The 24,080-nt window shown below is 34.3% G+C and overlaps 1 protein-coding gene across 1 annotated transcript in view; it reads left to right on the top strand.

Annotated features, from left to right (window-relative positions):
* SNAP91 (synaptosome associated protein 91) overlaps positions 1-24,080 on the top strand; it is a 138,326-nt gene that overhangs the window by 59,817 nt on the left and 54,429 nt on the right. Inside the window, 6 exon segments of the mRNA NM_001194957.1 lie at positions 2,288-2,394; positions 6,705-6,746; positions 11,926-11,996; positions 16,945-16,972; positions 19,681-19,790; positions 21,858-21,976. Of these exon segments, the coding sequence (NP_001181886.1) occupies positions 2,288-2,394; positions 6,705-6,746; positions 11,926-11,996; positions 16,945-16,972; positions 19,681-19,790; positions 21,858-21,976 (477 nt within the window).

The following is a 24,080-nucleotide window of genomic DNA, read 5'->3' as shown; positions in this document are numbered from 1 at the left end:
ACACGTTATAAAGATTCACATAAAAAGGCCAAATTTGAAATTTCATTTCAAATACTGAAAATCAACATATGTTATCTTTAGTATGAAATAAAGACAGAAGCTTATTTCTGGATAACCCATCCCTTCTGTTAAAAGTATGAATTGCTCCTGGCCCTACCATAGTCTCTTAGGGGACAGGGGAATCTCACAGCTTCCCCTATATCAGTACATGTTGCTTTTCTGTATCATTACCACTGTTACAGAAACAATTTGGAAATTATAACCTAAAGCCATAATAATTTTTTTACTTTGTTCCTGAATCCTAAATTACCGTGAAAGATATGAACAATTTAAAAAGCATCCAGAGGAGACAGATTGCTTAAGGTTCTGATGCATTTGTTCTAAAAGGAAATTAAAATTATTAAGTTGATTTCTTTTTTTGTGTTACTGCTGAAGATCTGATGTAAACTTAGATTATAGTAAAGAAAAGTAATTTAGATGTTTGGAAGAAATTATTTATGTGAAGATTGCTTAGAAAGAAAGAAAGAATTATATTTTGCCAGGATAAGTCCTTTTTTAAAAAAGTTTAAACTGTAAAAGATTTATTATTCCCTTATAGCACCGTAATTCTACCTGTAGCATTAGAAAACAGGATAGAGTGGATAAAGAAGAGATTTGGCCACTTTTAGATACTGAAGTGTAGTTGACAATGTTATATTAGTTTCAGATGTACAACAAACTGATTTGACTATTCTGTACATTATCATGCAGTGCTCACTGTAAGTGTAGTCACCATCTGTCACCATAACAATGTTATTACAGTATTATTGACTGTGTTCCCTATGCTTTGCTATTCATCTCTGTGACTTTATTTATTTTATAACTGGAAGTTTATACCTCTTAATTCCCTTCATCTATTTCACCCATCCCCCCACCCACCTCCCCTCTGGCAACCACCAGTTTGTTCTTTGTATTTAAGAGTCCGTTTTTTGTTTTGCTTTATAAATTCTACATGTAAGTGAAATCATATGGTATTTGTTTTTCTCTGACTTGCTTCACTTAGCATAATACCTTTTAGGTTAGATATGGCCATATTTTAAAAGACTTACTTCCCTCTCAACTCTTAAGTGCAAAACAGTATGTGTTTGTTTTCTTGATCTTTTTGCCTCCCTTGAATACCCTACAGGGGAGGTCCATGTTAAATGTAAAATTACCCAGACTGTCAACAGAAGGTAATGAGTAGCTACCCTCAATAATTAGTTCTTTGTGTAATTATATATTATTAAACCTTTCTTGAGAAAATTAAAAATACTTTTAAGGTAGTAAAATTACATGCTGAATGAAATTAAGAACCTTAAAGTATGAGAGAATATAAAAATAGCATGTGTGTTACCATGTGAAAATATAAAATAATGAAGAATACAGAATCATCTTCAGTTATGATCCAGAGTGGCCTGGAAGCTGTTGCACACCCTGGCCTTCTCTGTCTTCATTCACAATGTCAATAATTATTGACTGAATGAATTGATAAATGACTGGCTGGCAAAAATACTGATAAAATGCTGGTTTTCTTCCAAACACTTTTGTAGAAAATACACTTGTGTAGTGTAATTATAATGGAGCTATAGTACCCTTGTGATTGTGAATTCCAGTTTTGGGAGTGCAAGAGAGAGCGGCAAAAGGATCCTCTGTTTTTCTGTCTGGAAAGTTGAAAGTTAAAGGAGGATACAATTATAGACTAGGAAGCCATGATGAGTTTGGTAAACCAAATATTTTTCACAAAACACCACTACTGTCTAGCAAGAGACACATTATAATGTTTGAAAGAACCATTTATGGCCAATAAAAGTTTCAATTTATACAGAGTGTAGACAAAGAATTAAAGAATGTTTTAATTTGGAGAAACGTATTGCTTTATAGGTTATTGGTTTATGGTGAGCTAATAAGAAAATGAAGATGCTGTAAAACTTGTGAGATTATAAGCAAGTATTTGATTCTATTTTCTAAAGCAGGGTACTGGGATATATATATGGATCATGAATTTAACTTGTTGCGACACTTCATATGTTCTTCTACTTTAATTGTGCTTTCATTATTTAAATGCTTCCATTTGAGACACCTAGAACATAACTCTGTTCTTAAACTTTGTGAGTCCCCCTTCTTTTAGGTACTTTAGAACCTCATACAGGTTGAAGTGCCTATTGTTTTGATCCAAATGCTCATTTAAGTTTTAATTAATAGTATTAACATAAACTTAGAAGAAAATTGAAATAATAGTCTTTTCAAAATGCTTATCTATCTCTTCCAGAAAAGTTTTTTGAAATGAAGAAAGGACAATGTAAAGATGCCCTAGAAATTTACAAACGATTTCTAACTAGAATGACAAGAGTATCTGAATTTCTCAAAGTTGCAGAGGTAAGTAATATTAAGCTGTGTTGGGAATATAATTTAAGAATATAAATTTATGTATCTAGAGTCAGTAATGGGGTTTATAATCTGGCAAGGCATTCTGTCCCAGAACTCCAGTGTATTAGGGCTAAAAGTGGCCTCAAATGTCCTCTCCTTCAACTTCTCACTGAGAACTGTACACTCCTGCATCCCAATTAAATGATCATTCTGTGTTCAAATACAAGTTTCATGGATACTGAGCAGATTCAGAGCTTTAAAAGGTGGTTTATCCCTCCTCTCCACTTATGGCTATCTTTGATTGTAAGGAAGAGCTTCCTTTTTATTAAACCCTGAACAAAAAAAAGTCCATGGGACCCCTGGGTGACTCAGTGGTTGAGCGTCTACCTTCGGCTCAGGTCATGATCCCAGGGTCCTGGGATCAAGTTCCACATTGGGCTCATCACAGGGAGCCTGCTTCTCCCTCTACCTTTGTCTCTGCCTCTCTCTCTGGGTCTCTCATGGATAAATAAAATATTTTTAAAAAGCCCTTAAGAAAGTCCATTTATTGTTCTTAGTGTGTAGAAATCATACATATGACCTTCTTACTTTGTCAGTATTTAAATACAAGGAAAAAAATTAAAGTACATTAATTTTATGAAGTTTATAAATTGTTTCTTAAGGATGTCTGTTTGTACTTAATCACAATAACTGTGTAACCATACAATTGGTGTTCCTGAGGAGGTGATACTTGTAAGTTAGTGTTTTCTCTCATGAAATCCAGTTATTGATTCATACTGATATTGGAAGTTACAACATTGTTATCACAGTCGTTTGGCAGGATGACTAGTTGGGTCTTATCTTACGTGTGGGTGAACAAATTGTATTGACTGGAGTGCCATGTGCGAGGCATTCAGAAGGTGAACAGCAAAGCATACAAGGCTGTGGCCATGGAACAGTTGTGCCATGCTTTTTCAGTTTTTGTCATTTTGAGAATATAGCACAAGAACAAGCATTTTATACACACAATTCCAAAAGCACTGTAGTCCATGCATTATCTTTCAAATTTCACTTATTCACAGGAATAATAATTGTCAAATTCAAATTAGGGGACTGATAACTGCAAAAGACAGTCTCTTGACCTTGGTCCATATAGTTTGTAATCAGAACAAAAGTATTTTTTAATATCTAATATGAGAAACAAAGGGCAAAGACTAGTTTACAGGAATTACATATACATGAAGGCATGTGTATTTCTCAAGGGCTTATTGATGATGGTTGTCTTTAAGAAAGGATAGACTTGCTTGAAAGTTTTGCTTTTCCTGCTATACAGTTTTGCTTTTTGTATTTGATAAGATTTTCCTCTGGTTTAACCTTAGTTATCAATATAATCTAGTAAAATTTGCCTGACTTTTTTCTGTGGAAATATCAATTATGCCTAAGCATCCAGAGCAGAAGATCCTTTCATTGTTCCATTGAGTCTTGGTACATGTGCTGCCCAGCTCCCCCATTCTTTATTGTATATGTTAGATAGGTAAGGAGCTGGACGTGTGACAATCTAGGGTATACATTTCTCTAATCAACACTGTAAGGCTGGATTCAAGGTCTTTGTGAGAAAGGGGGCACTTATTTATTAATTCATTCTCTTTTTAGGTGTAACATTTTATTTCATATATCTTGATAATTTCATGTTAGCACAGGCCCATTTCAGGCTGTTGAGAAGAAAGTATACAGAAATTAGTCTAAATAACTGAATATAAATATTATACTTTTATTTGAACTTTAGGACTATGACTTTTTTATACAATGATACTAATTTACAAAATTATTTTAATAGAATAAATACTAACCCGCAATGGGCTAACAACCATTTGTGTTTTCTTTACTTAAATTACATTATTCATAATTTAGGTATTAATTGTTTGAATACCAATGTTGAGTGGTTCAGCTATGATTGGTAAATACAGAAATTTCTTAACAAATGTACAAAGCTTCTCTCTCTACCAAACAACCCTTGTGTGATGTACATATGTATGGACCATATCCAGTAGCTACCCTGTAGTTGGTACCATTTTACTGAAGAATGTGTAGAAGACTTCTAGAATGCCATTTTTAAAATAGAACTATTTATATAGGCTATTGGCAAATATTAACAAATTGTCTGCCATGTTAAAAGGAACATAGAGTAGTTGAACAACATCTATGGAAACATTCAAATATCCCAGAGGAATGGCTTGGAATGTAGAAAACTTTGCATGTTTTGAATTTTTACTATGAAGTCTCCTAAAGCAGGCAACTGAAACTTTGTAAAATGGTTGTTTTATAACTAATAGGCATTTCTTCTAAACACACTTCCCTTTTTATAGAACTAAGTTATTCTTAGTTTGCTATTCTAAGATAAATACCAAGTCGTAGGAGTTATGTCTCCCAGAATATTTGCAGACAGAAAGTGATGAGATTTCTGGAATACAGTTACACCTCAGCTCAAGCCTCCAATTACATTATGGTTCAGAAGTTCAGGTTAGTGAAAATAGCAGTGTCAAGGAAGAATTCCTAAATTATGTCTTCTGTTCAAAAAAGTTCTGTTAACTATCTATTTAAGAGAAACATATCACCTTTTATCAAGATGATCCTAATATTAAAGATGCATGATACTTTAATTTCAAAAATGCTGACTTCATTCATATTAATATTTTTAATGGATCACTTAAAGATGTATTAAAATATGGAAATAAATGGAATGAAGTTACCTAACTTTATAATTTCCATAATTTGTGATAGTTAACTGAGTTTCGGGAAGCAACAATAGCTTCCCTAAAGCCAGAGTTCAGTCATTGGCAGGTAATGTCTATACCTTCAGGAGGAATCTGCAGCCTAAGTTGCTCTAGGAGAATGAGAGTCAATGCTCTACATCAGTAGTTCTCCACAATGGGTGATTTTGCTCCCCTCTTCTCCCCAGCAACCAGTGTCTTGAGACATTTTTGGTTGTCACAACTGGAGGAAAGGGAAGTATTGGCATCCAGTAGGTAGAGAAGGATGTTGCTAATATCCTACAGTGCAAAAGACAGACCTGAAAAATTATCATCCTAAAATGTGAATGGTGCCATGCCTGAGAAACCCTGCTATAGACTAGAGAAAGCAAAATAAAGAACTTAGCTAAGAGCATTTGTCAAACAAGTGGTTTTTCCGATCTCTAGTTTATTTTATTGTCTTTGTAGGAACCCAGTACTTATGCTTGCTTCATGCATTTGCTTCTGCATTTCCATCAACATAATCAAGGCAGTTCATGTCTCAAAGGGAGAGATTGATTTAACCTACTTTGTTTCTTTGAGCCTACATTTTATCATTTACATAATGAGAGAATTGAAGTTATGATTTGTATTTTTCCCCAGGTTTTTATTTTGAATAATTTTTAAACCCACAAAAGAGTTGATAGAGCAGTATAGTTAACTTGTATATATACTCTTTTCATTGATTCACTTTCATTTGTATATTCCCATATTTGTGCTCTTTCGTGCTATTTCTCCTTTCTGTTCTTCCTCCCTCCCCTGCTTCTCTTCCCTAAGCTACCAACACTAACATTTCACATGTGCTTTTACCTAATAACTCCAGTTCTACAGGTATGTTCACATACTTACAAAATGCTGTGTGCAGCATTGCTCCCAATGGCCAGAGATTAGAAGCAATTTCAATGTTCGTTAATATGTGACTTATTAAATAAAAATAAATCATAGGGAAAGACGCTGTTTAAAAAAATAAGTAAACTGTGTGTTAATGCGGATATCTGTCTGAGATGTATTGTTAAATGAAAAATATAAGCCCAGTGTATATAATACACTGTTATTGCATAATAATGAAGGAAATAAATATGTATTTATATATTTCTGATTTCCTTAGATATACATAAAGAAACTCTGGAAGGATACATAAGAAAAAAACAATGGTTCTCTCTGTGGGAAGAGAGGTGGATCCTACACCTTGAACAAGTTATTAAACCTAAATGACCATTCCCTGTCAGAGGATTTACTGAGCATTTATAACAATTTAAATTTAGTCTAAGAATTTTTTTTTTTTTACTTTTAGCTGTCATTAGCTGTGGAGGAAACCTTTAAATTTTATACTTCAATATCTTGTGTCTTTTTTTGGGTTCTAGTGAAATTCTGTACATTTGTTATATCTAACTACATTAAGAAAATCATTGCTCTATTATGTTGAGTTGACAGTTCTTTTATACCAGGATTCAGCTTGGTTTTAACTATTCTGTGGATTGTCTTCTGTTAAATGCAAAGAAATTAATTTTAAAAATTCCCATTAAGAACCTTATCTTTTTTAATCTGCAGCAAGTTGGCATTGATAAAGGTGACATTCCTGACCTCACACAGGTAAGTGATTCTCTGAGTGAAAAGTGTGGTAGGCATGAAATTATTACTCCATAGTTTGCCATAAAAGATAATACCTAGAGCATAGTCTTATAAGCATTTAATGCATTTTGAATTTTTGAATTTAGGCCAACCAACTTTCTTGGAAATTATTCTAGCTTGCATATTTTTTCTAGCTACTGAATATATTTCTGGAGTTAATATGAAGATTTACCTGCCCTTATAACATAGCTTCTTCTTTTAAAGGCATCCAAATTTACTGTTTGAGGACCATCTTTTCATTCTTGAACTTGATTCAAAAAGAAGCCTTGAATAATGTTTGAAAAGCACTTTGTCTCTGAACAGTGACTATTGGTGGGCATGTAGTTGGAACATTGAAATGTTCTTTCTGCTTGTTCTCCTAGTTTTCAACATTTCCCAGGTAAAAAGGAGGGGCATGGAAGAGGAGCACTCTGATCCTATAGTTCTACTACACTGATTCTTGTCTTCCCTATCAAGTAGAGGAATTTCTACCATAATTAACCTTTAAAAAAAATTTCATAGTAGTAGATAAGTGATTTCTCTGGGGATCATCTAGTAAGCAAAAATAATAGTAGTGCCTTCTTATGGATCCTTTCATCTGTCAAGAGGGTACACTATAGGGCTCCTAAGATGTAGAATCAAGAACCATTAACATGTCCAGAATTACTGTGTGACTTTTCTCATAATTGGCAGGAACTGTTTTCATTTAATCAACTCTTTACCGTGTTATGGTAAATTTCTGTCCCAAACATGTCCTTTAACTAGAGATTGTGAGATATTAAGAGAGAATATAGAGCTTCTATCTTACATACCAGTAGTGAATGTATGAGTTTTCTATCTTTGTAAATAAAGAGTCATCATAATAGAAGAAAACTGTCATAATAAAAGATGACCCACTTTTTAATAATAACAAAATGACTATCTTTATAATCCTTTGAAATGTTTCTATATTTAAAATAATAACAAATAAATATTTATATTGTAGTTTGGTAAAATAGCCAAGTAATACATATTAACCTAAAAAAAAGGTAGATATTAAAATATATTGCTCAATGAATAGCTTTTAGAAATGGTAAATAATCTTTAATTCAACTGTATAGATGCTCTTACTATGGAATAAAAGTAAAACTAAATATATTATCATAGAGGCTCTCAGTTAAGAAGAAAATAGGTCCTCATTTGTCTCAGTTTGTATAACATCTGAGACAAAAGTTTAAAAGAATATTTAAATATCTTTTTGTTTGGGGGCATTTGGGTGGCTTAGTTAGGTAAGTGTCCAACTGTTGATTTCAGCTCACGTCTTGATCTCAGGGTCTTGAGTTCAGGCCCGGCTTGGTTCTTTTTTTTTTTTTTTTAATTAGAAAATTGTAATACGTCATTGGAAGAAGGATTCACAAACCTGGGTTTAATTTTGAATGTTGCTATAATATTCATTATAATTTATAGAATCTCCTTCTCTGAAATAGTAGTCCAGAGACATACTACTTAATGGTGTACATTGTGTTACCGTAATATGGGGAACAGAGATCTTATCCTTAAAAAGGGTAAAATCTTGCCCTGAGTATTTTGTGATATTTATTAGAATCTGATATCATTCTTTCCTCTGCATTTTTTATGACCTTAAGAGCCACATAAATTTCCATAGTGACATCTATTTTAAAATTACCTCATCATACATGCAAAAATTCTCTGGTTCATTTCTTGAGCATATATTTAAATCTCAATACAAGAGTATTGTGTGCTTTTGAAATTTCTTAATAAGTAACCAAATTATGATTTCTGTTGGGATTATGAGTGACAGGACTAAACACTCTCCCTAATTCTTATTTAGAGCCCCTTCCAAAGGTCTAGTGGAGGCTTCTAATTGATCTGGCAATTTAGACCCACTGTGACAGTATGATCAGGTCTGAGTTGGAATGTGAGCTGCTCTAGAGTTAGTCCAACTTTACACAGTGTTAGACCAAGATTAATCTGGTAATGGGTCAGAGATGCAAGGTTGTGTGGACTCGTTTAACATCTTTGAGATTAAAGAATCAGTGGCCTCTGTAGCCACCAAGGCCACTGATTCTAGCTGTGGCAGTGAGCCAAAATACCCAACATGGATGAGGGTTATAAAGGCGATAGATGTGGGGAAGCTACCTAGCAACTGGGAGTAAGAATAGGCTGCTTATATCTGGAAAAAAAAAAAATTAGAATTCTTATTGCAGCAAGGTGGAGAAGAGGAATGTAATAGATGTCATTTTGGTTGGAAAATGCAAAATAAATACCAGTGTGGTCATTTATAGCCCTTTTTAGATAATTGTGCATATCATCATGATTGCATTTAAATGATTTATGAACATCAATTAAATGATATTTTGAAAATCCTTTTCTTGGAACAAATTCAAAGCTGACTGTGAGTCCAGGATCCAAAAGGAAGCAACCATTGACAATTCAGATACTTTAGGTTCTAAAGCATTTTCTGTTTGGCGTGTATGTGCGCGTTCCAAATTTAAAGTATCTCCATTTGTGAAAAACATCTTAGGTTTTGGTGTTGGGAATTCTGGTTGATCTGAAAACTACTAGTAAAGGGAAGATTTTTTGGTTTTGTTTTTGTTTTTGTTTTTGTTTTTTAAAAAAAAAACATACCACTGATCAGTTCTGGAACAGTGATACATTATTGTTACCTGTTAGCTTCCACAGAATGACTCTTGATTTTTGGGTTGGTGTTTCCATCTGATTGGTCTATTGACTGTGGCATTTTTAAAAATAAGCAACTAAGATCCTGCTATTTATAGTTTGTTCTTTTAGATTCCTTTTACAACAGCAGGGGCATTCTCAAAGTTTTGCTGCTTGGAAATTTGAGACACTTTTTATTTCTCTGCTATACTGCCAAGATAGACTCCGTGCCATAGGTAGAGTTAAGAAGGCAGCCAATATTCCTATATTTGTGAACATTACTATCAAAATAGATGTTTTTCTTCCAAAAACATTTGAGGAATTTGTTTCTATTAGATTTCACATGTCTTTGTAAAAAATGTAAATAATGAAGCATTTTTAAACCTTTAAGGTAAAATGCTCCAAACTTAATTTTATGTGCAATTTATCACAGAATAACTCCCCTTAAAGACAAAAGTTAGTTTTGTAATCTGTGCTCTTGGTAAGATTTTTTTTAAACTAGTAATTTTTGTGACTGCCACTTTCTTTTGAATGTTTCATCCAAAAATTATTAAGAAACTTTGCAAAAAAGAATGAAGTTGCAAACTGTCTTCCCAGTTTTTGGCTTGTTTGTTCTTAAGGTAACCAAGGAAGTTTATAGGAGAAAACACCACCTCCTTTTTTGTTATCCCATATTGTTCTGTTCTGTGACTATAAGTAGCATTTGTCTTTTTAAGCCGTTTTAACATGGAATCACATTTTCTTTACGTTGCATTGAACATTTAGAGGACCTATGTCTTGTAACTGGAGAGGAGTTCTGTGGCTTGATATTTTTTTTCCTTACTATGATCCCAGTAGAAAAAAATAGAAATATGTAAATTTTGAAATTATATGCCCAGGCTTCCTAGGTCCCATTATTCTGACAATTATAGTAATTGTTATTATGACATTTAGCACGATAATTTTGAAGTTATCGGGTATTAATTCACCTAAAAATTATGAAGCATTTTTTCTTGCTTTTAAAAATACAGTGCATATTCTATGTATTAAATGAATACATCTTTATAGTATACTGTTAGTTCTATGGAGCAAAATTTTCCTTATCTCTTAAAAATTTATTTTTTTACAACTTATGGGTATAGTCTTAGTTTCAGTTTCTTGGAATTTGCTAAGTAAGTCTACTTTCACCTGAATTATATTTTTAAATTCTAATTTTTACAACTTTCTAAATTTATTATATCCCCCATAATCTTACTTTTTCTATTGTATAGGCCATAATATTTTAGATAATGCTCATAGGACTGACTCTTTCTACCCTACCTCCATCACTTTGATCAAGTTAATATTTTTATTCACTTAGTAATTTATATTTATAATAATCATATAATTACATATATAATAATCACTTAATTCTTAAAATGGCTCATGAATCTATTAGTGAAGTAAAAATGAGATTAAATAACCTGAACTTTTAAAATTAAAAATTTTTAATAAGAATTCCACTTGATTTTGTCATTACAGGTACAATGTAAAATGTACAGTTATATGAATTTCCTTGCATTATGTGAGCTATTTTAGCAGTTAGCATAGTGAAAGGTCTTCAAAATTAATTTCATATGAATTTGAAGGATAATTGTTAGAATTAAATGTATCTGTAAATGTAGCTCCATATTTCATTCATGGAATGCTTACACTGCTGTTAAGGACTAATTTAGGTTAAAATTATTTAAGGATGACCTTAAATTCCTAATGCTTGAGGAATAAATGGGGTGGAATATATGTATGAACTTATTATTTCTCTTTCTAATATACAGTAAAATGCCATTGCTTTGTATTGCCTAAAATGTTAGTATGAAAACAAACATTCAGGTACCTTTTAATAAAAGAGTTGAAATATATTAAATCTTCTAAAATACAGTAGTTTAACATTATCATATTGCTAAAGTTTTTATTATATATGTAAATTAAGTAGCTCAATAAGAAAATCTTAATTCTTGACTACTAAAGATGTATCATTTTCTCCATAACTATCACTTACACCCCTCAACTTTTATTTACTAAAGTAGCAGTTTTTCCTGACATTTCAGTCACATGTAGATAAGTGAGATTTTACTGTAGTTTCAGACTTCTATAAGTTTATATTTGGGCACTTATATTTTTTAATTGGATATAAATACCTATTATTTTCTCATGTGATCTTATGGAACCATATGGTGGACTTGATTTGAGTTTATTTCATATAAGTAATATCATAGAAAAGTCTATCCAATGCAATCTCTACACTGAAACCACACTGTAGTGCCATTTGTTGTGCAGTGGAGTTAACTATATGTAAGATGGGCCCGTCTGAGATTCTCTGGAATCTATAAATCTTTAAGTACCAAAAGAACCTGAGATGAAATTACCTCCCATATGCAGTGGGCTCCACACACAGAGCTCCACCATACAAAATTACAGTGATGTTGCAGTGTATTTACTGTGAAAGAAAGCAATGCAGACATTTATTTTTACTTTCTTATTGTAGGCTCCCAGCAGTCTTATGGAGACCCTTGAACAGCATCTAAACACATTAGAAGGAAAGAAACCCGGAAACAAGTATGCATTAGTTGTATATTCTAAATAAAATGAAAAATGTTAACAGTCGTTCTTTATAAGAATGAGATGTATCATGGTACTATTATACCACCACAGCTTTAGGGTATGCTTTATTGTAATTCTTCAAGGTTTCCGCAAAGATCCCATCCATCCAATTTACTTATGGCAGTGTGACCCCGGGCATAAGCAATCTATCTGCAGGTTAATGCAGCAGATTAGTAGGTTGTACTTCAGTTGCCTGAACTTGATGACGTATATACTTACCCTTACAGGGGGATTTACAATATACAGAAAAAGAGTTATTCGTGTTTAAAAACTGAGGCTGTTATCATTGGGCAGAAGTAAAACGCACAGTTTCACAGGTAGCCTTGAATATTCTACTACATTACCTACCCTTTTGTGAAAAAAAGCAGAGCTCGCAGGTATAGTTTTCTGCATTTTAGACTCTCCCCACTTGAAGCCTTCAGAATGGCATGCTGCTGATATTTTGCTCAGGGATCTTTTTTATAGAGTGGATAGCAATCAGTCAGCAATAAGTACAATTTTACTGGATTTTCATACCTTTGTGTTTGGGCACATACATTTTTTACTATTTTTTCCACATTGCATGCAAAAATGTGCAGGTTCCAATTCTTTTTTTTCTCTCTAGCAAGTATCAAACTTGTCTATTCACGGTACGCAATGCTTTCCAGTCTTTGTACCTTGCTCAAATTATAATTCTGCTAGTCTTGGCTGTCTACCCTCCTTGTCTCTGTGTGTGTGTAAATCTTACCCATCCTGGGAGGGCTGTCTCGTTAAACCTTCTTTAATCATGCACTACCTTGTGTTGTGGCCTTTTTTTCCCCACATATGTAGTTTAAATAGGTTTTCTGATTCTAAAGTTCAGGGACAATTTTATACTTCATTATCTCCACCTGTAGCTATGTCTACAGAGTCAGCTTGAAATCTGTCTGTTGGTCCCAGCTTTATGTTTATTTCATTTAGATTGACAGGAGGAGTTCATAGAGACAACATTGCAGGGCTATATGTTGCTCATGGGTTTTGCCTATAATGCAGCTATCAAAATGCAACTCCTTTCTGTTTTCTTCTCTCTCAGCATTTGCACAGAATCTAGATTCATGTCCTGTTCTTACTTGTTGCTTGTTGTTTCATTAGCTAAGTGTAATTTCTATCATCTTTTCCAAGTTAGCGTAAAAATCATTGCATATTTTATATTTTCAATGATGAACAACAGTGTAGGAATCTCTCAGGCAGTTATGGCAGAAGTATTTGGTATGATGCATGACAGGACCTTGTAGAGACTCTGTTAAGATTGTCACCACAGTGCAAGAGCAAGGTCTTTCTCCACTTCATTGTAGCCATGGATGATCAGAGTTTTGTGGATAGATTGATGCCAGCTAAAAAGACATGAGAGTGCATCTGGTGACTTGAGAGTACATTAAGTTGCCCACTTCCAGTTATTGGTGGGCTACCCTGTATTAGAGTGTCTAAGAAGCCAAAAGAGTTGTGTAAGAATTAAGCAAAAGGAAGCAAGAAGCCTAAGAACTGTCCCTGCTCCTGTGGTAGAAGGACCTCTTTGGCTAAGGAAACATGTATATCCTCAGGACTTAAAGCCTCTCCATGGCAAGGCACCTCAGAAGGCTCGATGAAAAGTCGGCTTCTCTGTATTCTTTTCCCTTCAGGGTCCCCCCAACACCCTGCACAGAGCCACACTTTTCCCATGTTAAACCTGCCAGTACTGCAGTCAGCAAAAAAAAGCAGTCTTTTCAGGTGAATTTCGTTAGCCTTAATTTCAAGTCTAAATTCGCCCCCTTGTGGCTGCTGTAAACTATTTTTGCAAAACTTAGCTATGTACACATAGTTACATTTCTAAGTGTAGAGAAATAGAAATTCAATGATCTCCTGATTTGAATTACCTTTGACTGAGGGTAATGTTTCTCTCTCCTTAAAATCATTTTATGCTTGTCCTGTTTCTCTTCTGAATTGGCTGAGACCACATATGAACTTGTCTTTTGCTTATTCCCTATTTTTAATATAAATGAACTATATAGTAGTTAACTGTTTTCTTCTTTGTATGTTTGTGCTTACCTGGGAACTTAAGTGAAGGGTGAGTACTACATTGAGTGACTTTTTTTGCATTTGTTATTACTAAAAATGCAAAAATCACTCTTAAGGCTCCACATTTGGTATTTAGAGCATTTAAAACTCATTTCTGTCAATTTTACACATCTGTGTTTTCATTATCCTTTTTTATTTGTCTCCCAATGTGACTGGCATAAATGGTTTTACTTTATCTTGGTCTCTTTAGATCAAGACTAAAAAAAAAATCTCTTTTAGGTGTATGCACAGTCCTCTTAGATTGTGGAAATCAAAGTTTTTTTATTTGATTAGTAAACAAGATTTTCCCATGATATATAGCAAAAGTACCAAAAGACAATATTAGAAAATTAAAGTTGTTTGTCTTTAAGTAGCAGTATAAAATGATTCTAATCTCAGAGACAAGCGTTTTCAAATGTCTACTATAAATATATATATATACTCTTTATATGTAATAGATTTTATCCACCAATACTCATTTTTGAAGTTTTATGCAATACTGTGTGATATATTTGTATATGTGTGATTCTGTGATACCATAGAACAAAAGAGAAATTGATTTTATTTTATATGTGCATTTACTAAGTGCTGAGGGTACAGTAAACTTGATAAGTCTATTGTAATTAAAGTTATTTGGAAGACATAGATAGGGTTTCACATCTGTATTTTTTGTTTGTCTTCTGGCTAACATTTATAGCCAAAATTATGTAGAGATTATTATTGTGGATAAGACATAACATTTCCTCTTTCGATGATTTACTATTAACATCATAGAAGTAAACCTTGGTGTATTCTATATTCATCATAAAAACCCATTGATCTGTTTGTAGCATTTCACAGAATTTAGGATAGGACTACATGGGTCATTCATTCTCTTTTAAAATTATATTCATGCCTTATTCTTCCCAACACAGTTTACCATGTACTAGATTTCTGGATATTTGCTGAAATCATTAAAATAAGTATTGATTTTTAGTGTCATTATGTATATATAAAAGATTGTAGTATTTTCTTTTATAAAGGGCAAATGACCAATGGTAGAGAAGTAAATCAATGAAGAAACGTGAAAGGAAGCAGCCTGTGTGTTGTGTAAGAGAGGAACTCATGTGCCGGGCTCATCTGTATTTGAGTCAGGACAGGCTGGAATGTGAAATGAGCACAGGCTCTGGGCATCAGACAGACTTGGACTAAAGTCTTAAATCACTATTAAAGAATGATGAGGCTTGGGCAAGTTATTTACTTCTCTAAGCCTCTGAGCCCTCAGATTTTAATCAGTGATTAGTGATACTTTTTAAGGCTATGGCCCCAAATGGGAGCACACCTCTGGTTCTGTCTGACCTCTTAGATGAAAAATCATGGCAAAGGCTGGGTGCAGTCCATAGGAACAGAGGTCACTCATTCTGACAGTTTAGGTTTTACACAAAATAATTTTTAAGACTTATGATTAATCTGTTTTTGCACAAAGCACATGAATGCATTCTTTTTTTTTTTACATGAATGCATTCTTATTCTAAAATTCAAATAATACAGAAATATCACTGCCTGGAAGATGTCAGGTGCTGTGTAAAGTGCTAGGGGTATAAAACAATGGGATAGATTCCCTTTCTTCAAAAGAATTTAGCTTCTAGTGGAAAAGACAGATAATTAAAGAGACAAGATACAATGTGGTAAGTGGGATGATGGTTTTTCATTTATTTGCTTACTCTTTGGGGTAACTAGAAGTGTCATTTAGTAATGGTGCTCATGTGGGAGCTTGGCAAACTGATTCTTGTGCCAATTATGATATTTGTACTTAGGTTTGAGGATGATAATCTTTAATAGCAGGTATTTGCAAATAAGGTTGAACATAAAATGTATTAATGTGATATATGTTATTAAATCCGCTTTGCTACACTCAATAAAACAAAAATTCATGATACTGTACAAAATTTCAGTTACTTAATTTCTGCTAATTTTGTTTTACTAGTGCTACTTGTGCTAGTTTCTCTGTAGATGAATAGAAAGCCATGCCTGCCATTCTTTAAGACGCTGACAGTAGGCTTCCTATTGAAATGTTTTTTCTTCATTTTGTTTTATCATTAATTTGTTTTCCATTAACTTGGGTTGGTAAAGTGTAACCTGTTTAGACAGTCGTTTCTGAAGCACTGTGCTAAAAATGATGTACAAGGCAGTGGTAGCAATTATCTCACTAAAAAAAATTTACTCCTTTCTAATTTTCCCTCACTCCTTTAGAAACAAGCATGAGGTTACTGTTCTTTTTCAATCTCCTAATAGTTCTAACAGGATACTGGGAATATTTCCCATAGATTTTATTACAGCCATGAAAAAAAACAAACCAGGAATATGCATGTGGAAATTGAGACGCATTTCAGGCACGTGCTCATAGGGATATTTTAAATTCTGATGTTCCTCTAATGCATCACAATTATGATTAAATGAATCACAGTGTACCTTAAGGAGTTTTCTAGCTTTTTAAAATAATACACCAGAGGGTTTTTTTTAATTCTGTAAAACATTATTTTCCCCAAGTCTAGGAAATATTTTTAAAATTCCAATTTTATTTTTGTTGGATACAGGCAATAATGGTCAACTTGAAAAATTGAGTTGCTAGAGATATAGAAAAGAACTTGGATTTAAGAATTTCTAGTAGTAGAAATTAAGTGAATGGAAAATACTGCAAAAGGATGTCCTAATTGAGTGAAGAATATATTATTTTTTAAAAAAATAGTTTACCCATTACTAAAACATATGTATGTAAACAGGTTAATATTTCTCCAAGTGATTTCAAACTTAAATGCTTACAAATGCATTCATGTATATTCAGTTTTAATTTTTTTTTGTTGCCTTTTAGATCTGGTGCTCCCTCTCCATTAAGTAAGGTAAGTTTGCTGCTTGTTTTGTTTTGACCATTTTAGGAATTTTTGAGTGTACAGTTCAGTGGCATTGAATACATAGTGTTGTGCAGCCATCACTGTCATCCATTTCCAGAACTTTTGCCATCAAAACTGAAACTCTGTATCCTTTCAACACTAATTCCACATCCTTCTCCTCAGCCCCAGGCAACCATCATTCTACTTCCTGTCTCTATGAATTTGACTACTCTAGGTACCTCAAATAAGTGGAATCATCTAGTATCTGTCCTTTTTTGACTGGCTTATTTTACTTAGTGTAATATTTTGGGGGGATTTATTTATGCTGCAGCATATGTCAGAATTTCCTTCTTTTTTAAGTCTGAATAATATTCCATTGTATGTATGTACATTTTCTTTTTCCGTCTGTCAGTTGGTCAGTTGGGTTACCGCCACCATTTGGCTGTTGTGAACACTGCTGCTGGGTGAACATGTAAATGTTCAAGTATGTAAATACCTGTTATTTCTGGATCTTAATCGTAATTTTTTTAGGTTTTTAAGGAAAAGTAAGGTAAAGTTCGTGTATTCTACTTTATTAGTTTCTCAATCCACTGTAGTAATAGCAATGTCTTCTTAGTCTTTTATTTGGACTAAGTTTTTAAGTAGGAGAAATTTTCTTACATTTATATTGCAACTGAAAACAGACTAGTTACAAAGCACATACATACTCTGAATCCCAGCCCTGTGAGATATATAATTTTATATGTGATTGAATGATAAAGAAGTCAGTTGTGATGGAGTGTCTTTCTGCAAGCATGCCTTTTAGATATTCTACTGTAATAATTTTAATAACTCTTTCTACTCCCTCTTTTTTATCATTTTGAATGACAGGATCTGGGTTATCAGTGACAATAATAGTACTTATTTCCCTAGGTCTGTAGCTTACATTTGCCATTGTATTTTTCAGACAAAAATGTAATAAATGTGCTCTTTCCTCTATGACAAATTTCCTTTATGTGATTGCTGTTATTACAGATGTGAAGGATGTCATTATGACTGCACTGGTGGCTCCCAGACACCCTGTACTATGTCAATACCTGGCTGGCTGCCTGCCTAAGATTCCCACAGGCACCCCAAGCAAACAAAAAGCTCCCTGGTGATTCTGATAGAAAACCAGGTTTAAAATCATTACATCTATGTGAAAAATTCCGACATATGACTGTAGAGTAGAGTGTGATAAAAATTATGGCATCATTTGGAGTGGTCTGTCTCTACATTTTGGCCAAATCGAATTTTATTGACATTTTCTTTTTCTTAATAACAGGATTATTCTGGTTCTGTTTCCCTAGCTGTCTCATTTCTCCAGAGCTTATTGTTAGAAGGCATTTTTAATGAGGCTCTGAAGACCTTCATTTCTGCATTTATGTTGGTAGATTCATTGTTGTCTTTAAGTTCTCGGTGGCATTTTCATAAACATTACTTATTTACATGTATTGGTTTAAAAAATACTAATTTCTTTTAGAGGAGTTGTCAGTGTCCACTGTGGATAACATACAAATTAAATTTTGTTGGTCCTTTCTATTCCCTTAATAAACTGTCACATCCCACCTGAAAATTTTGACATTTTGGTGGAGAGAAAGGCTTGAATTGATGTTTTTCTGAGCAACGTTATCCATATTGCTCATGTGTTTGTCTTTCCTGATGTGCTGAATGTTTAGCGATTATGTATCTATTGAATTTTGACTTCTCGATTCTGGGACAAATAGGTATTAAACAAATACCATTTCACTCTGAAGACCCCTGAACACTATCTCTTCAGTCCTTTTTCTTAATTTATTATTTTAAAAACTTTCCTTCATTTGGTCTGTTTAAAATTAGATGTCCATTTATAGCAATATCTGATAGCGTTTGGCTGCTCTTATTCTTTCATATCTTACTTGCTATTATATCACACTTCCACTTACAGTAAGTATTGGTGGACTGGTTTGAGATGTTTCATTAATCTTTCTCTTGTAAATGTATGGAGAATTAAATATACCAAATAAAGGAAAATAGGATAGTTTCCTCAACAAAAACCTTAATTTTTAATATATTAACTATTAAGTTCTCTTTTTAAAAATAAACCAGTGGGACAATAAATGTTAGATTTTGTTTCATTTTTTTAGTTTTATCTATTTCATATTAGTGATGGGATATAGTCATGGTACCTTTAAGCTGTAAGTGACTTGTATCTTCTTTATAAATTTTTCTCTGCCACCTGTAAACTATTTTGAAAGTTAGATTTCTAGAATTTAAAGATACCTGAGAAGGCTTTATATGAATTCTAGCTAGAATGCAGAGGAAAAAAATGGCCTTGGTTTTATAGCAGTTATTCCAATTGATAATTGTTTTCATTTTTAGCAGTTAGTAAGATCTCTCCTGATAATTCTATTTAGGAAATAACTATTTAACCTTGATTTTAAATACATGAGTAGAAGTCATTGCCATGTTAAGCCAAATATTTTAAACATAATTTTATATAGTTTGTATTTAATTTTTAAAGTTTAAAACCTGTTTTGGCCAATATTGATTACTTATTACAGTTCTCCATTTCAAATTTTTTTGAGTTTTTTCCTCTCCCACAAGGAGTTACCAAAAAATTGCTGCGAATGCCAGAGGTCTGCAAAGTGGAGGTCCTGTTGCTCTGTGTCCTTTAGATTCACATTTGACTAGAGTGTGTTGTGCATCTTCACTTTCAGTCTTCTCCAGCCACAACTGTTACGTCTCCTAATTCTACACCAGCTAAAACTATCGACACATCCCCACCGGTTGATTTATTTGCAACTGCGTCTGCGGCTGTCCCTGTCAGGTTAGTTCATGAGTATGTTCTAAACCATGTATTAATATTTTGATTAGGTTTTTGTTTTATTTTTATGTATTGAACCCAGATGTTTTCACAAAATGAAATCCAGTCCTAGTAACATGTAATAGTTTGGGCTATCTTTAGGTTCACAAAGTAAGTTTTTTTGCTTTTTCTACAGTTCTTGGGCCTGTATTCTCAAAGCATCAGAAGACCCAAGCTGTAGAAACCTTGGGTCACCTTCTTGCTCACACATTTAGAGAAGGAGGTGGAAGAATGGTACAGATGCTTTGGGTTCTTCTGAAATTGTGAAGAAATGGAAAGTGATTTCGAAATTAGCCTCTTCTTGTGTGAAATTTAAAGGGTGTCTTACGGCACTTAAAAAACAAAACAAAACAAAAAACCTTCGCAGTTGTGCTTATGAGGAACTCAGACTCTGGTGGTAGGAAGAGACCATCAAGATGTTTCTAATCAGCTTTTATAGCACCTAGAGGTGAGAACAATAGTGAAAAAGTTGGAGATAACTGTGCATTGTGTAAAATCTCAGGGCTGCCTCAGATGAAATGCCAGCTCAAAGAGGCTTCCTCAGACAATAATTTTAGGTCACGTTTTGTTTGCTTCTTTTGTCATGAGAGGATTTATAGTATCCATAACTGATTATGAATGCCCTATATTTGGAGATCTGAATTTTAACTTGAGTGATAAATCCATGTAATGTACCCATGTTAACTATTGTGTGTTACCTCTTACTTGCCTGTAATCACAAATTTGGTAAAGCCAAGTCCTTTTTACCTCTATACTAAGATAAATTGCTTCTTCTAAAAACTTTGATTCAGGTCTTAATCATATGTTTCCTATCCTGGCACTTTGAGAAGTTATATTTATGAAATGGAAATCAAAACTAGGCAAGTTTCAAGTGTTTTTAAATTAAAAAAGAAACTAGAATTCTTCTTCAAAAGAATATTACTTGGAAATCTAATATTTAAAAAAGGTTAAAGATGGAACTGCTATTTATGAAGAAGGGTGGGGACTCTGGGACCCTGGTGGTTTGGTACCTGGCCTGGTAACCTGTAGATTAGTGTGTTTCAAACCTGAATGAAATTCCTGGGGCCATGTTAAAATGAAGATTCTGATATAGAAGATATGAGGTATACCTAATATCCTGTACTTTATGCCATGTCTCAGAATGTTACTAGTTTAAAGACCACACTTTGAATAGCAAAGCTCTAGGCCCCTCCTTGGAACTTTTGCAGATGGAGGAGCTTTGAAAAGCATAGCCCTAACTGAATGAGAATAAAAAATACAGAAGTATTTCAGATGAGGCCTCTATAGGCAAACTTGATGTGTTATAGTTTAACTTAGAAAAAAGGTATATAGTGACTATTCATTTTAGTATTCTTTGCTTCATAAATAAATTCTTAAAGCAAGAATTTTTTTTCTTGCAAAAAAACTTAGAAAATAGAAAAAAAGGAAAAATTACCCATGACTCTCTTACTCCGATACTTTAATATTTGGAGTATGCTTCCTTTTATCACAGTCCTCAAAACCAGCCCTTCAGATTCTACCCAGTGGACATTAATATATGTGATAAAATTCCCCCTTAATTTGAGGCATTTAGGTGTGTTCCCCCCTTTAATTTCTGCCTTATGATTGGTTGAGTGGCCCATTGCTTGCAGTATGGTTTACCTATGTTATTGTGTATAGAACAAGAGGTGGCAAACTATGGCCTATGGACAAAACTAGCCCGCTGTCTGTTTTTATAAATAAAGTTTTATTGGAACAAAAGCACGGTCATTTGTTTATATATTGTCTATGTCTTACTTAATACTACACTGGCAGAGTTGAATAGTGTTAGACTATCTAGCCTACAAACCTCAAATATTTAGCTTCTTACCATTTACAAAGTAGTTTGCCAACCCTCAGTATAGAAGGATATATGCTATACTTTCCAAAGTATTATTCTCTTATTGGATTTAAAATATTGAAAATCTTTGTTTTCTGCATCACTCTTTATTTAAAGCATCTTTACATTATAAAATTTTTAAATCTGATTTTAAAATTGTAATTTCCTTTCAGCGCTTCTAAACCATCTAGTGATCTCCTGGACCTCCAGCCAGACTTTCCTTCTGGAGGGGCGGCAGCAGCCGCAGCACCAGCACCACCACCACCTTCTGGAGGAGCCACTGCATGGGGAGGTGAGTGAAACCAGACAGTTGTGCCATTTTCCTATTCAGTTGTTTTTATTCAGGCTACTTACCTTCACATTGTCCAAAATATTGCTAGAAACTTGGAGAGAAAATGCTGAGAATGGCATCTATTGATTTCAATACATATTGAGAGAGAGGTAGAGAGCCTCTCTGTAGTAGTCATATAGTTTTTAAAAGTTGAAGCAAAGGCAATATTTTTCATTGCTATTCTGAAAATCTGATTATTTTTAGTAATTGGTCTCTAGAGATTCAGACATTAGAGGATTGGGTATTCCTGTGAACTTCTGAAATTACTCAAAGGCAGCACTTCTAATTTTTTTTTAAGATTTTATTTATTTATTCATGAGAGAGACACAGAGAGAGAGAGAGGCAGAGACACAGGCAGAGGGAGAAGCAGGTACCATGCAGGGAGCCCAATGTGGAACTCGATCCCGGGACTCCAGGATCATGCCCTGGGCTGAAGGCAGGCGCTAAACCACTGAGCCACCCAGGGATCCCCAGCATTTCTAATTTGATTTGTTCACATGTAGCCTCCTTCCTGGATTCCTTTAAGCCTAAGCTGGTTTTAATTCATATTGTATTTGACTTCAGGCAGTTTAAATATGGGATAGATTCTTGTTTGTGCCAGAAAAGATCCATACTAAACTAACCAGAAGATTCACACCTAAGTGCTTGATGCCCATTTTTATTCATGGATCTTGAAAAAACTTAAACTTTTATAAATATTTTATTAAAAAGTAAATCAAATACAAATATAAAAATAGGTTAATTACTGCATCATTTTCAGTGCTGCACTGAGTTGGTTTTAAATACCTTGCCCTATTGTGCCAAACTATCAAGATACATTTTTTAAGTTTAAAAAGTGATTCATACAACTATAGAAAAACACAGAGGGAATAACATAAGCAATGGGTTGAAATAGGAGGTGCCCCATCATAGCTCCCCAGAGCAAAAATAATTTGGTTGCCATTCATGAGCAAAGTGCCTTTGTGAGAGCTTTGGGATCCAGGTAGGAGGTTGCAAAATGGTAATGGAGCCTAAGATCAGGGAAGGTTGTTTTGAGAGAGCAAGCCTATGCACAGATGAGAGGCTCACCAACCTTGGTCCTGGCTACAGATCCGGAAACACCACCATGCCCCTATGGGTGCATTTATGGTCCTGTTTGGCCCTGGTCCCGCCATCAGGCAACATCTGCCAAGGGACCTAGGAGGATCCATGCTTGCCTTTGCCTTGGGTAATAGGTCTCCTGACCTTGGTCTCAGCTGTGGATTCTGAAATGGCCTGTGACCCAGCTCCATCCTCTCTCAGTCATGGTCTGGGAGCAGTCCTGCCTGCCCAGGAATCCAGCAAGAGATACACCTGCCCATGCCCCCAGAGGTAGGCCCATTGACCTTGGTCCCAACCATGGCCTTTAAGACAACCCTCTGATTGGCTCCAGTTCCACTTAGCTATGGTCCAGGACGATATCTGCCTACTCAGGGACCTAGTGAGAGCCACACGCATCCATGTACTTGCTAACAAGCCCACCATCTGTGGACTCAACTGCAGACCCTGAAAGGACCCTTGTCCCAGTTCCAGCCCTACTAACCAAGGTCCTGAAGGTCCACCCAGGGATAAGGCAGGATACAAACCCATCCAAGCCCCTCGCAAGAGGCCCACCAACCATGGACATCACAGCATATCCAGCTGGTAGCCATATGACCCAGATCCAACCCCACTCAGCTGTGATTCTGTTCTGATGCTCTGGGCAATGTCATTAGCACAGAGCAGGTGAAAGTCTTTACCTACCAAGATAAGTCTTTAAAGACTAGAAGAGCTGTTTACTTCCTCAGATGCACAGACACCAACACAAGGATACATGGATTACAGAGAATCAGGGAATCAAACATGATACCACCAAAGGAAACTAATAACACTAATAACCATTCCCAAAGAAATGGATATCTATGAATTGCCTGACAAAGAATTCAAAATAATCATCTTAAAGAAATTCAGTGAGATGCAAGAGAACACAGACAATAAACAAAGTCAAGAAAATAGTACATGAACAAAATGAATCTAATAAAGAAATAGAGGCCATAAGAAATCCTAG

This window comes from Canis lupus, chromosome 12, assembly GCF_011100685.1.
Source record: "Canis lupus familiaris isolate Mischka breed German Shepherd chromosome 12, alternate assembly UU_Cfam_GSD_1.0, whole genome shotgun sequence".
In the NCBI taxonomy this organism is placed as follows: domain Eukaryota; kingdom Metazoa; phylum Chordata; class Mammalia; order Carnivora; family Canidae; genus Canis; species Canis lupus.
Note: the sequence above shows the minus strand (reverse complement) of the source record. Positions and strands in the feature narration are given on the sequence as shown.